The 15,905-nt window shown below is 34.3% G+C and overlaps 1 protein-coding gene across 1 annotated transcript; it reads left to right on the forward strand.

Annotated features, from left to right (window-relative positions):
• Positions 1-2,823: 2,823 nt before the first annotated feature.
• LOC120157396 (cytochrome P450 714C3-like) lies at positions 2,824-4,001 on the forward strand. Its single transcript, XM_039168530.1, has 2 exons — positions 2,824-3,147; positions 3,229-4,001. Exons 1-2 carry the CDS (start codon positions 2,853-2,855, stop codon positions 3,870-3,872), a joined length of 939 nt encoding a protein of 312 aa, XP_039024461.1. The 5' UTR covers positions 2,824-2,852; the 3' UTR covers positions 3,873-4,001.
• The last annotated feature ends 11,904 nt before the right edge of the window (positions 4,002-15,905 follow it).

Here is a 15,905-nt window from a genome sequence, read left to right on the forward strand (position 1 = left end):
TTGACAAATAAATGTTAAAAATAATTTATTAAAAAAAATATAAATATTATTTATGTATATATATTTATGACTACATAATAATAATAAAAATATTTAAATATATAAACAAGTAAAATTAAAACCATAAAAATACAATTAGAAAATATATTTTAAAGCAGTAAAATAAATGAAAAGATTTAAAATTAGTGACTAAATTATAGTAAAATTAAAATTAAATACCTAATTCATAATTAATCAAAATTATAGGGATTAAACATGCTATTTTCTTATTTATTAATTTAGTGACTAAAATAAAATTATATAAAATTCAGATATTAGAATAAAATAAATTAAAACATACTATTCAGATTAAAATATTAATTATTAAAATTATAGGACTAAATCTATTTACCTAAATATATTATTTTAATACAAAGGACTAAAATAAATAAAATTAACATTAAAGAACCGAATTAAAAGGATTATAAATTGATTAGTGACTAAAATGTAAAGTTTACAAATTAGGCTGACTGGAAAAGGATTTAACTATTATTAATTACACAAATAGCCTCCCCGAAACGACGTCGTTCGGGAAGGGCTATTTAAAGCCAAAATCAGCTGGCCCGAAGGGCCAGCTTCATTTCTCATTCTTCCTCTCTCTCTCTTCTCTGAGAGAGAGAAAATTCTCTCGCTTCTCTCTAAAACAGAGAGAAGCTATCCGGCCGGCAGCTGCTCGCTTCTCGCTTCTCGTTTCTCGCTTCGATGGCCGGAATAAAATTTTTTTTATACTAAAACATAGATCGGACCGTCCTAATGACGGTTCGAGATGGTCTTTTTTTAAACGGCTCCCGATCGGAGCAAATCTAAGAAATATACCTTCGGTTTTTCGAAGGTTTTGGTGAGGTCGGCGGTCGTGGCTCCTCGGTAAGCTTCTTTCTTTCCCTTTTTTTTTGTTCTCTGTTTTTTGCTGGGGGTCCCTTTTCTTTGCAGGTTGGGTGATGGCTTTATAGCCATCACCGGCGTCTGTCTCGGACCGGTCCGAAAGGTGGAGTCGGTGAGTCACCGAGCTATGTGGTGACTCACCCTAGAGCTTGCGACGTGGGCGGCGGGTTGAAGCAGCAAAGCTTCTGGATTCTTCAACGAGGCGGCGGCGCCGTGGCGTGGCACTGGCAGCTGGGACTGTCCCTAGGGTTATGATACCCTAGGGTTCCTTGTGGGTATTTCTGGACCGTTGGATCTTGCCAGATCCAACGGTGGCAAGCTGAGGCGGCTGGGAGAAGAGGAAAACCCTAATCTGGTTTAGGGTTTCCATTGAGCTTCTGGATATGGGCCACCAAGTTTATAATTGGGCCTCAATTTGGGTTTTGTAATATTAATAAATAATATATATTAATAATAATAATAATAATAATAATAATAATAATAAATTTTAAAATAAAATAAAATAAAATAAATTGATGTCTACAAAATGAATTGTTGTTGTTTTTAAAGGTCACAGATTTAAGCACTAGCTGTTATAATAGCAGGGTGATTGAACGTTTATTGTTAAATGATTGAGGGTATTTATCATAATAAAAAAACATTAGTAGAACTCGTCAAATCAATAGTATGAGATCTAAAATATCATTTTTACCATTAATAATTTATAATTAACTACGCATTAACAAGTACACGCAGATTTCTATTTTTTTTTAATTTAGTTTGTTAGAACATTTAGTATGCTAGATATTTGTTTAGTCGTTAATTCTCAAGTTAATTGAAAATCTGCTGCATTGATTATTATATTAATGACGGTTTTTCTTATTTTTTTAAAAAAATATAAAATTTTATAAAAAAAATCATCAACGATAAAAAAATTATTTTTTTAAGCTTATCATGTTGATATCACGAATTCTAATAAATTAAATGAAAAATTATTTGGTCTGTTGAGCCCACACTCCGTGGGTCAATATAAAAATTAGTTTTTAGGAGAGTTCGTAAAATAAACATGATGAATTCCAATTATACTATGACATTTATTATAATTTGCAAAATAAATTTTGAGTTGTTCTATTTTATCAAATAAGTTTAGCGTTCCTAATTTTGTCTTGATAAGTACACCGATTTTTGTGAAAGATAAATTACCCAGTGCAATAAGGATTTTACTTTAAAATTGAGATTTTTCCTTTAAAAAATAAAACAAAATAAATAAAATATAGTATCTATTCAAAAAAAAAAATCTTTAATCATTTAATATATATATATATATATATATATAGGTTAAAGTTGAGACTTCAAAATATAATAATAATCCTTAATTACTTAAATAATTTGATTCGTACAAAGAACTCAAAAAAGTGAAACGTATGTGGACACTTTGAAAGTATACGACATGGAGAGTACCTATTGGTGGAATGCAAAAGAAGCTAGAAGCGGTGTTTCACATCAGATACTTACATACGAGGCTATGACCAAAGAGATATAATTTGATAAAATCGATTTATCACGTCATCTATAGTCTTAACTAATAAAATTAATATATTTTAAAGTAATTTTTAGATAGTTACTCACATTTTATTTATATTTAAGAAAAAATAAAAAATTTACTTTTAAACAATTAAATAAATAAATTTAATTAATTAAAATAACAGATAACATTATCAACCGGATCCCTTAATAATTTTTCATGACCGAGGCTTTAATAGATAGAAAAATGTAACGCAACTGCAAGTAATTGTTTATATAAGACAAGAAAAAGACGAGAAAACACATTACAGTGGCTGATCCTTTTTTTAATAAGATTCAACACCAAATAGTTAACCCACTCCCACATGTCCCCTCTTGTACAAAAGCCCTACGATCATCACATATCGAGAGAGCTCACATACATTTTAATGGAGTTTTTGAAGCTGTTCCAAGCTTTTTTCAGTTCACTCATTGTGGCTTTTTCTCTCTATTTGTTCTTGAGAATGTTATTCTCTTGCTGGATTCTGCCCATCCTTGTTTACGATAAGCTGGGAAAGAATGTGTTTGGGGGTCCGACCCCAACTTTTCCTCTGGGAAATATTAGAGACATGAAAACCGTTAGTAAGAAGAATATGAAAGATGACTCTTCTTCTTCTTCAACTATCTCCCATGATATACACTCCACTGTGTTCCCTCACTTCTCCCGGTGGCAAAAATCTCATGGTAACTCATCTTTAGCTTCTTTTGATCAATCTCGTATATAATGAGAATCCTTGATTTTTTGTGTGTGTGTTTGTTTTGCAGGAAAAGTGTTCATCTACTGGCTGGGAACTGAGCCATTTTTGTATATTGCAGAACCCGATTTCCTTAAGAAGATGTCATCGAAAGTACAGGGAAAATTCTGGGGAAAACCCAATGTGTTCAAACACGATAGGAAGCCTATGTTCGGGAGTGGATTGGTGATGGTTGAAGGAGATGATTGGGTTCGCCATCGCCATGTTATTTCTCCTGCATTCTCTCCACCCAACATGAAGGCCATGGTAAGCTTGATGGTGGAACCGGCCACAAAGATGCTCCGAAGGTGGACAACCCTAATAAATTCCGGTAAACCGGAGATCGACGTCGAAAGAGATATCTCAACAATGGCGGGGGAGATCATTGCTAGGGCAACCTTCGGGTTGAGTTGCGGAAACGGGAGTCAAGTGTTTGAGAAACTGAAAGCCATGCAGATCACGCTCTTTAACTCCAACCGCTATGTGGGTGTTCCTTTCAGCAGGTGGCTTTTTCCCGAGAAAATCTTGGAAGCCAAAAAACTTGGTAAGGAAATCGACCAGCTATTCATGTCGGTCATAGAAGATCATGTTGGGAAGAAGAAGAAGAACAAGTGTTTGGATGAGGCGTACTTGGTCGGGTACATGATGGAAGGGAAGAGGTTTAGCGGAAGGTAGGTTATTGACGAGTGCAAGACTTTCTTCTTCGGTGGCCATGAAACCACTGCACTGTTACTCACATGGACGTTGCTGCTTTTGGCCATGCATCCACAATGGCAAACCTTATTGAGGGACGAAATTACACAAGTTTTTGGAGATGGTGACATCCATTTCTCAAAACTTGCGGACTTAAACAGGGTAAATCAATTATTGATTTAGACCACTTTTCTTTTTTACTCTCTCTCTCTCTATATTCCATAGATACCAGCACCTATTTACTTTAGTGGGATAAGACACCAATACTTTAAATAAGGTAAGGAGGGCGAACCTTGTTGTTTTTTAATGGTGCAAACTTGGTTTAGAGTATTGGTGTGCAGTTGGGCATATGAGCCGAACTTTACGGGTTTTGAACTCGATCTGAATTGAGTGGGCCAACTCTTTAATTTTTTATAAAAAAATCAGGTTTGAGTCAGATTTTATAAAAGAGAAGTTTGGGCCGGATTGTGTTCACATTAAGGGTGAAAATATTTGATTTGACTAAAAAAATAATATTATTATATCTTATACATGTAGGGATAATTGTAATAATACTCTTCTTCATCATATTATTTTTTTTTCAATTAGATCCTATTTTATTGAATAAAATTAATATTTTTTTATAAATATATTTATTTCAGGTATGGTCAGGTTAGGTTCGGATAGAGGAGGTTTATTTTTCGAATCAGGTTGGGTTGGTTGAAAATCTAACCCGACCCATGTCCATCCCTATTTAGGAGAGTTATTCCCATAATAGACTTCTCCAAAACCTAATCTGGATTAGTCGATCAATAGATTTGATACAGTGATTAGTTAAAAAAATCTATAAATTAGTGTGTCAAATCATCCTATGATATAAGATAAATGCATAACAACTAATATTTAATTTCTCTATTTTGATAAACCTTTACTTTGAAAATTTTATTATTTTTTGTGTCAGTTTCATCCTTCAATTTTTATAGCTAAGGATAAATGATTTGCAGATGGGATTGGTGATGGAGGTACTAAGACTCTACTCACCAGCCCCAAATGCACAAAGGCAAGCAAGAGAAGATATAAAGGTGGACGATGTCCTTATCCCTAAAGGAATCAACATTTGGGTCGACACGGTCGCCATGCACCATGATCCGGCTCTATGGGGCAACGACGTTAACGAGTTCCGGCCGGAGAGATTTAGAGACGATCATGTGTACGGCGGGTGCAAGCACAAGATGGGGTTCATGCCATTCGGGTTTGGGGGGAGGATGTGTGTTGGAAGGAATTGGACATGCACGGAATACAAAGTTGTCTTAACCTTATGCTCTCCACCTTTTCCTTCTCCCTTTCACCAAACTATCGCCATTCACCCTCTTATTTGCTTTCTCTTTGGCCTACTATGGGTTCCCTCTCATTGTTTGTGTACGGCGGGTGCAAGCACAAGATGGGGTTCATGCCATTCGGGTTTGGGGGGAGGATGTGTGTTGGAAGGAATTGGACATGCACGGAATACAAAGTTGTCTTAACCCTTATGCTCTCCACCTTTTCCTTCTCCCTTTCACCAAACTATCGCCATTCACCCTCTTATTTGCTTTCTCTTTGGCCTACCTATGGGTTCCCTCTCATTGTTCAACCCCTTTAGGTCTACCTTAGAGTTTGATGAAATTAATAAAAAAAGTCTTTAAATAGTTTCATCTTAGAGTGATTTATAAGGAACTATCTATTTGAAAGATTCTAATGACGTGAATGTTCAAACACATTTGATATACAATATACTTAAATTCGATACTTATAGAGATAACAACTATCACTTTGATTGCTAAAATAACGTGTCCTGAGTTAATTCTAGCATTTAAATATTGATAACATGTCTTGATCTATTTTTAATTAATACTACTAATTAGTTTTATTGAATGAAGTAAAAATACAACAAAATCAGAGTAGAATAAATTATAATAATATCATATAGTCTACTTGTTATTCTATGTGATAATTACAAGTAACAATCAATGAAAATGTATCGAATAAGAAAAAGAGTTAAAAATTTAATTAAATAACTCAAAAATAATAATAAATACAAATTAGTTTTATTACAAAGAAAATCATTTTCTTACAGACAAGTAAAGTTGATTCTCCGGGTAGTACGGTTTGATTTAGACGAGAAATAGAAGTTAAGGAACGGAGATTAATGAAACTTAAAACTTCGGTACTCATCGAATATATAAACAATGATAACCAAAATGAATCATTCTACCGTACGACAGTTTTAATATACGATTAAAAAAAAATGTTATCGGTTTTATTATTTTTTTTAACAAAATCGATAAAAAATTATCGAAAATATTACTATTTCTACATAAAATATTAATGTTTTTTAATATTTCCGATAAAAAAACCAATAATAATAAAACTAGTACTACTTTACCAGATATGTTAACAAAATCGATAAAACACTCAATAATAACAAAATCGATGGAGATAATAATATTTTCAGTAATATTTTATCAATTTTATTAAAAACATAATAACAAAATCAATAACACATTTTCTTAATATTATATTAAAGTTATCGCAAGTAAGAATTTCATCATTCGTTTTCAATTCAATTCTCCACTTTTTTAGTTGGGCGAGCAATTTTTTTTTCCCTTTTTTAATGTTTTTGGTGATGGGTTCTTCGACTGCCACGAGGTCGCCGAGCTCTCCCAGCTCCGCCTGGCTCATTCCTCGGACTCACGTGCCGTTCTCGTTGAGGCGCCCACGATGAAGCCCTAACGGTGCTTCGCGGATTGTGGCCGATTCCACGGCTGGGACTGCGGAGGATTCCTTTTCCGGATGGTTCGACGCGGAGCATGTCGAAGATCCCCTTCACTTTAAAAGGAACGAATGGTTTGGAGGTAGGGGTGCACAAAAAATCCGAATATCCGATTTTACGAAAAAAATATCCGAAATCGGATTTGGGAAAAATCGGTTTTTTTTTAATCGGATCAGATTTTTTTTAAACCGGTTATTTTAACCGGTTTGGAGAAAAAAACCTAGACCGATTTTTTTACCGGTTAAAAAACCAGTTTTTATCCGGAAAAAAATCGGTCTGGGTTTAAAAAACTAGCCGTTAATATAGCCGTTGGGGGGTTTTGTGACCGTTTTTGACCGTTTTTTCCTTTAAAAAAATTACCATTTTACCACCCTAAACATGTATAAATAGGTTGGGAATGTATTTGGTTGATTACAAATTTCTCAAATCTTATTACACAACACTTAAACATCTCTCAAATCTTATTTTTGTAATTTTGTGTTCATCATGAGTAACACGGCTGAATCTTTCGTCGGGGGAAACCTTGAAGTCGTGAGAGTGAACGAACACACTCGAAACAAAGACATTTGGGATCACTACGATTTATGTGAGATGTCAAATGGCTCGAGGAGGGGCGCATTGTAAACTTTGTCTAAAGTTTCTTACATCGGAAGGAAACACAACGTTGAAGAACCATTTGACAAAATCATGCAAGGCACTTCGCTCAAGATCGGATCCTAGTCAATCGAATCTTACACCGCAATGTGGTGTTTTTGTTTACGACAACAAAAAATTACGAGAAGCGTTTACAAAGTTCGTGATTACAAAAGCATTGCCGTTCGACCACTTTGATGATGAAGATTTCACGATAACAATTCAACAACTAATGCAACCACGTTATACTCAAGTAAGTCGTACTACCCTTAGAAGAGATGCTATAAAAATGTGGCGTACGGCGAGGGAAAAAATGATTTTAGGATTCTAAGAACACCGTTATGGTGTGTCGCTTACATGTGACGTTTGGAGTTCCCCTCATAATACCGGAAATTCTTTTTTAGCCGTTACGTCACATTGGGTAAATCAAGATAATTGGCAAATGATGAAAAGAACAATCGCGTTTGAATTATTCGGTGAGCCGCATACCGGTGCTAATTTATTTACACTTTTAAAAAGGGTAATTTGTCTTTATAAATTAGAAAATAAAGTTTTTTCTATATCATTTGATAATGCATCAAATAATACAAACGCGGTTCCAAGATTGAAAATATTACTTTCACCGATTTTAGACGGTGCATTTTTTCATACCCGTTGCGTTGCACACATAATTAATTTATCCGTGCAAGCCGGTTTGGAGGTTATTGAGCCGATTAGATTAGAATTTAAAACAATGATAAATCGGTTCTTTGTAACAACAACAAAAGACTAAATGATTATAACGATTTTTGTAAGTCCGTTAATAAAAAACTTTGGGTCCTAATTTGGATTGTCCAACTCGTTGGAACTCAACTTGGATGATGATGCATACTGCCTTAAGGCAAAGGAAAACATTGCAAACATTTCACGATCGGCTTTTCGAGAGGGGTCATGTCCCAAACATTTATCCGGATTCGAGTTGGGAAACTATAGCCAAAATAACCGATTTGCTTGAGGTTTTTAAAAATGCAACAACTTTTTTTCCGGTGTTTATTACCCTACTAGCCCGTTGGTTCTTAATCAAATATTTTTGTTGGCTACCTGACTAAATGACTTTGAATTTGAAACCGAAGTTTTTAAGAAATTGGCTTTGCAATGAGGAAAAACTTTTAAAATATTTTAAGGAGATTCCCCCCATTTTTACTTGTGTCGCCGCTTTAAACCCAACGTTAAATGTTGGTGGGGTTGAAACACTAATTAAACAAATTGCGTTTGCTTTTAATCTAACCGATGATGAACCCAACTTTGTCCAAAATCAAATAAATTATTTTAACAAATGTTTTCGAGACATGTTTGCATTTTATTTAACTAAATACGGATCAAGTAGTGTAATACACGATCAAATGAGAATGAATGCGGAATCATCTAGTAGACGTCCAAGTAACATAATTTGAATCTTTTTAACACTCTTGTAAATTCCCAATCCAACGATCACGTACTACCACCCCAAGTAGCGAGTTGGGAAATTACATGTCATGCGATTTTCTATCAAAAATGACATTTGAAGAGTTTGAAACTTTGGATATTTTGGCTTGGTGGAAAGAAAAGGAAGCACAATTTCCGATTCTAGCCGCCATGGCCCGTGATTTACTAACCGTCCAAGCTTCTACGGTAGCTTCGGAATCCGCTTTTCTGTTAGTGGCAGGTTATATCGCAACGGAGATCAAGACTAAGTCCCGAGTCGGTGGAAGTATGCATTTGTTTAAAGGATTATTTGGATGGAGCGGCTCATAAGCAACATATCACCACCCTAGAAGATGCAATTGATGCCGATTTGGAAGCAAACTTACACATTGAAGAAGTCGAACTTGGAATATCCCCTCCAAACGAAGAAGGCGAAGATGATGAAGAAGAGATGGCAATGTAGTTTATAACTTTATTTCAATTATCGTAAACTTTGTTTCAATTATCGAACTTGAAGTTTTTAAGTATTTGAATTTATCGAACTTGGAAGTTTTTAAGTATTTGAATTTATCAAACTTGGAAGTATTTAAGTATTTCAATTATGTTGAGTTAATTAAGTATTTCAATTAAGTATTTGAATTTATCGAACTTGAGGTTTGATGCTTTCTCTTTGATTCTCTCTTGATTCTAGTTGCTTGATGTTTCTTGTCTTTGATCAATGGCTTCTAAGCTTGCTTAAATACACCTTGAATCACTTCTGAACGTTAGTGATAATTAATGAAGATAATATAGCCGTTTAAGTGTGAAAACATTTAATAAAAATGCTTGGAGCGTGGGGGAATCGGTACCCTCTCATAGGGAATCGGTTTCCTCTCATAGGGAATCGGTTCCCTAAGTGTAAAATCCAAATATTTCGACCGTTGAATAGGGGGAATCGGTACCCCCTATGGGGGAATCGGTTCCATCCGAGCATTCTGGAAATCTCGGAGCCAAACCATTCAATGAGGAATCGGTACCCCCTTGGGGGGGAATCGGTTCCCTATGAGCAATCTGGAATATTAAAATCGGTTTTTTTATAACCGGGTTTTTAAAAAAACCGGTTTTTTTAAAACCGAAACCGGTTACACCGGTTAGGATATCCAGCCCTCCAAACCGGTTAAAAACCGAACCGATTATTTTATAAACGGGTTTTTTTTCTATGAGAAAAAACCGGATCGGATAAAAACCGATCCGGATCGTATTGAAATCCGACAAATGTTCATCTCTATTTGGAGGTACAAATATATTATATTTTGCACCAACCATTGTTCTTTGATCGAATATTGCTCTGCTTTGTTTTCAAGAGTTGGTAGAAAATAATGGAAGTTGTATCTTTTTGTTATTTCAAAGGAAAAAGGGATGAACATTATATATACAATTCGAATCTGATTTTAAATTGTCAAATTAAGTTCTTGAATTATGTTTAAGAATTTGTACGTAGTTTGCTTTCAGGAATTATAGGTGCTGGAACAGCTGGACTTGTGGTAGCAGGGCTTTCCTTTGCAGCAATGGCCCTTTGTAATCAGAGCACTTCTAATTTATCATGGTCTAATTTTAGCTGCACCACGTTCTAATTTATCATGGTCTTGTATCGGTTTATAAGATATTACTTTAGACAATTTAGATGGAATTGACGCTAACCGTTGAGATGAAAGACTATTATTGTAATTTTTTTACAACAGGGCCAAAACTGCAGTTGGAACCATTAAAAGGTCAACGGGAAATTCTGTTAGCCTCTGATACTGAGAGTGATTAGGTTGAAAATAATGAGAATGAGAAAGGTATACATAAGGATCTTTTGTCACCTTCAGAATTTAATGGCACTTTTACTGATAATAAACTTGAAAACGATAACGAGTCCCACTTAGTAGACACATCTAATGGAAACCGTGCCGCTAGCACTGCTCCAATTCAAGAAGACTTGGGAAATGTTTCAGCTTTGGATAGAATGCCAATTGGCATGGACAAAACTCCAATATCACCTAATTTGCCCGAATCTGAAGTTTTCGGTAGCTCTTTTGCTGCACCAAATCCTAGAGCATCATATAGCAATCTTGACATTGGTTCACCTGAGGCAACTTCTAACTTGTCTGACCAAATAAACCTAGACAAAGATATCAACGAAGGAAAGCTTGGATCAGAAGGAAAAGGGAATTCCGATATCTCAGTTGATTCTTCTTCTAGTTTTAGTCCTAGCTCTAGTTCAGCCAATCAGCCTGTGATTGTGAACTTCTCATTTAGTCCTGATTTAGAACCAGTTTTAGAAACTCAGTCTGTACACGTAGACAAGACAATCTAAAAATGATTGAATCATCTCCAACTGAAGGAAACCTTGAGAGTAGAAAAATGTTGCAGTTTTCTGTTGAAATGAAGATTTCATCTCTAGAAAGGAAGAACTTTAATGAGAGCGAGTCTTCTTAAAAAAAATTATGCTTCAGCACCAGCACATCCCAAAAATAAGCAAAGCAAAAATGATTATGAAGCGATAAATGATAGCATACCAGTTTTTGGATCTCCAAATCCTAGGAGTTCCTTCTCCCCTTCTGGCATACCTGCTTCATCTGTAGGTTCTGCAGCTCTACAGGTGCATCCAGGAAAGGTTTTGGTTCCTGCAGTTGTTGATCAGGTCCAGGGTCAGGCACTTGCAGCCCTTCAAGTGTTGAAGGTATCTCATTTGCAGATAAGATGAGCACTTGCAAGGAACATCACACCAAGGAATACGATTTACTCGTACCATTTTCGGATAGCAAATGCTCGTCCGAAACATAATTCGATAGAAGAGTTGTCCATCCTTGAATATAAGTTATTACCTCATCTTGCGGAGAACACTGGACATCTCCTCTCACCTCTTCTTCGCCCTTTCGTAAGTTCCCAGCTTTTCCTTACTGACTTTCAAAAGCTCAGTGATCCCCTTTTCGTATGGTGCAAAACCAGCAACTTCCCTGATCAAGTTCCTCACAAAATGGACTCTCTTGCTCGTTTTCTAAAAAATAGCAACGAAAGTGAAATAAAAACTTTTTAATAATCAGAGCTCATGCCACAGTTTTTTAATAATCAGAGCTCATGCCACAGTCATGAATGTTCCAATAATCTTTCAAATCCAATCACAGATCATTCAGATTTCAGTTCATGGATTGAACAGGTGTACATATATATTGAACTAAGGACTCAAAACACTTTTTAAGTAACTGATCTTCATAAACCTCTAAAATTTCATAAAATTTAGCAGCAACAGCAATTAATCAAAGGCAAAAGGATGGCACATGCTAATCTCCAAATATCTCAAGACAAAGATCTGTAATTATATGACATCACAGTTTTACTGCAAATGAAATGAAAAATGGGCTTAGAAAAACAGAAAATGGAATTTAGAACATAAAAACATCGTAATGCAAAACCATATCCATATAAACCAAACAACCACGAATCAAATACAAACATATCCAAATATATTGCAACACGTAAAAGAGTGAAGGAAGCTTAGAGAAAAAGATATACAGAGATTCGGTTACCTATCGAAACGGCTATCTCAGGTGGAATAGTATATTAGGGTTTTGCGTTCATTATCTTTGCAATACATCGAAGAGGCTAAGTGCCTTTTTAAGTTTTGGGTAAACTACATACTTAACTGCCTAAACTATTAGTTTTATTTCATATTGTTCCCAAAACTTTAATTCTTTTCAAATTTATATCTAATATTTAGTTTAAGTTTTATTTTGGTACACTGCCATTAAAAATTTAATGGTGATGTTGACGTGTTATCACAAGGTTATATCATGTCATCGTTAAAAAATTAAAAAATGATACATAGGCAGTTCTATTAATTTTTTAACAATAGGTATCAAAAATGAAAAATAAATTAAACATTAAGAATAATTTTAAAAAATAAATTTTAAGTATAAAAACATATAAAAATAATAATTTAAGTATTGTTTATCTTTAAATTTTTAATTTTATTTTTCTAATAACTACGGATTGAAGCCATGATCCAAATCAAAACACATATCACCGTTTTGTGGCCCAATTACAAGTTTTCAAAGAAGTGGACCAATATATATGGGTAAAGTACAATGGCTCCAGCGTTGCTTTGTCGAGTCTTTGATTATTAAAAATTATAATATAGTTATTCGATTGTAGGATATTTTCTGTTAAGTCCCCTAACTATTAAAAGTTACAAAATAGTCACCTAATTATTCATATATTTCAAACTTGACCTTTTACGTTAAAAAATAAACGACAACCTGAGCTGCACGTTAACATGCGTACTGGAATATGATAAAACCTGATCATATAATCTCAAATGATTATCATATCCCGGTCAACAAGTTATCGTCTAACTCAGACAATTGTCAATTTTTTAACAGGAAATGATGAGTTTAGAACACATGAATAATAAAATGAACTTTTTGTAACTTTTAATAGTTGATGGACTCAATAAAGCAACACTCCATAGTTAAAGGATTATATTGTAACTTTTAATAATTAGAGACTCAACAAAGTAGTATTCTATAGTCAGAGACGCCTTACCTTATATATATAAACAATTAGTTGTTGAAGTTTTAAGTATTATTGGCGAGTAATTTTTTGAAAAATACAAATGTTAAAGAATTATTTTAAAATCTATATCATTTGCTATCGTGCACATAGAACTCATTATGAAAGAATTTAATAATATTTCTTATTTGGCCTACAAGTATGTTTTTTACATTATGGATCGAGTTTTTTTTTCTTGTAGACAAATTGAACTATCTAATGGTTTGGAATAGGTTTGTCATGTTTATAATATTTTAGATTCGATTTAGAAAATAAAATTCGAATGATATTACTATTGGTCAAAAATGGTGTCGAACGACGACAATTTAATGATTTGAAGTTATCAATCACTTAATTTATGGAGTTTGAGATATATTATAATAAAACATCTATTAAATTTACAATGTTAATGATGTGATCCAATTCATCATCATGTTTAACTTTGCATGTCCAACCTTTCAAGGGAAGAAACTTTCTATCTTTCTACACAATGATGTTTATTTCGTTTGCTATAACATAGATATATTCATATATATCTACTACATCTATAGCTATAATGATAATAACTTATGCATTATGTGAGGCATAAGTTATTATTATATACTATAGTACACACTTTTATCTTATACACATTAATATAGTTCATGTACTTAACTTATTCTTTAGGTTTTAAGTGTAGGTACATTCGACCACAACTTAGGAGCTATCTTGGAGCTAAATGGTGAAAGCAACAACAAGGAAACTGTTGAAAACATTTTGATGTTTCGATATAACAAATTAAATTAAAATAATTTTAATTTTGAAAATGATTTTTCTAAGCATATTCGATATATTAAATCAAATATCAAAATATTACTCAAAGTATTTCAAAGTTCATTTTAAATCCTTACTCAAGTGTAAAATTAAGTTTTAATCTTAAAAATAATTTCAAAATGATTTTACAAAATATTTCAAACCATTTCAAAGCCAAAAATTCCAGATTGCTCAGAGGGAACCGATTCTCCCCCAAGGGGGTACCGATTCCCCCTGAATGGTTTGGCTCCGAGAATTCCAGTATGCTTGGAGGGAACCGATTCCCCCCAGGGGTACTGATTCCCCCCACTGTTTAATGGTCGAAATATTTGAATTTTACACTTAGGGAACCGATTCCCCATCAGGGGTACCGATTCCCCCCACGCTCCAAGCAGAAATATTTATTGTTTTCACACTTAAACGGCTACAATAACTTCATTAATGATCCCCAACGTTCAGAAGTGATTCAAGGTGTATTTAAGCAAGCTTAGAAGCCATTGATCAATAACAAGAAACATCAAGCAACTAGAATCAAGAGAGAATCAAAGGGAAAGCATCAAACCTCAAGTTTGAGCATTTCAAGCCTATTTTTCATTCAATATTCATTTTGCTTTCAAGAACACTTATTGTGCTCAATCGTATTTATTCTTGAGTGTTCTTTATTTGTTCTAGAATTGTGCAAACATATTTTCCTTGTGAGGCTTTTCTTGTAAGTTTGCAAATTTGTAATCTTATTTTTGAGAAAAGAGTGTTCTCAAGAATTGGGGTATATTCTTGAGGGAGTTGTAAGGTTATCTCTTTGGCCTCAAAAGAAAGAACAAATTAGTGAATTTGTTAGAAAATCCTTAGTGTGGATAGCTAAGGTTGTGGATGTAGACTTTGGTTGATAAAGTCAAACCACTCTAAATCGTTTTTTAATTACTTTCAATTTTCTGCAAAAGCTTCCACAATTTTTTAATTGCCAATTCACCCCCTCTTGGCCGATTCCGTCGATCGATTAACTCAACAATTGGTATTAGAGCCTAACTCATTTGAAGGTTTAATCGCCTCTTGAGTCGATTCGAGAAGAGTTACATCGATAATCAAAGTCATCAATGGCCTCTACTTCAAACTCTGACTCCGGTCTCGATTCGATGCCCATCAACAAGCCTCCTTTCTTCAATGAGGCTAACTATGCCTATTGGAAAAATAGGATGATGTGCTTCATTCAATCAAGTGACATGGGAGCATGGAATGTCGTAGAAGAAGGATACATCAAGCCTCTCACTCATCCAAGATTGTGGAGTGAATGAGAGACAAAAATGTTCCAGCTCAACTCCAAAGCCATCCATATCATATTTTGTGCTATTGGACCAGATGAATACGAAAGAGTTTCATCTTGTACAACCGCCAAAAAAATATGGGACAAACTTCAAGTCACTCATGAAGGTACCGATGAGGTAAAGAAATCTAAAATTAGTATTCTAACGCATAGCTATGAAAATTTCAGGATGAAACTAAATGAAGATATCAAAGCTATGACGGATAGATTCTCAACGATTGTCAATGGTCTCAAATCATATGGAGAGATCATTTCAAATGAAATGCTTGTGAGGAAGTTAGTTTACTCCCTTCCAAAATCATGGCAATCAAAGAAGATGGCAATCATCGAGTCTAAGGATCTAACGTCTTTAACTCTTGAAGAGCTAATCGGTTCGCTCCTCACTAATGAAATAATGCTTGAAGATGAGGTGGACCTCGATAAGATTGAAGAGACACCAAAGGAGAAGGAGAAGAAGAAAAACATT

Source organism: Hibiscus syriacus, unplaced genomic scaffold, assembly GCF_006381635.1.
Source record: "Hibiscus syriacus cultivar Baekdansim isolate YM2019G1 unplaced genomic scaffold, ASM638163v2 tig00111254_pilon, whole genome shotgun sequence".
NCBI lineage: Eukaryota > Viridiplantae > Streptophyta > Magnoliopsida > Malvales > Malvaceae > Hibiscus > Hibiscus syriacus.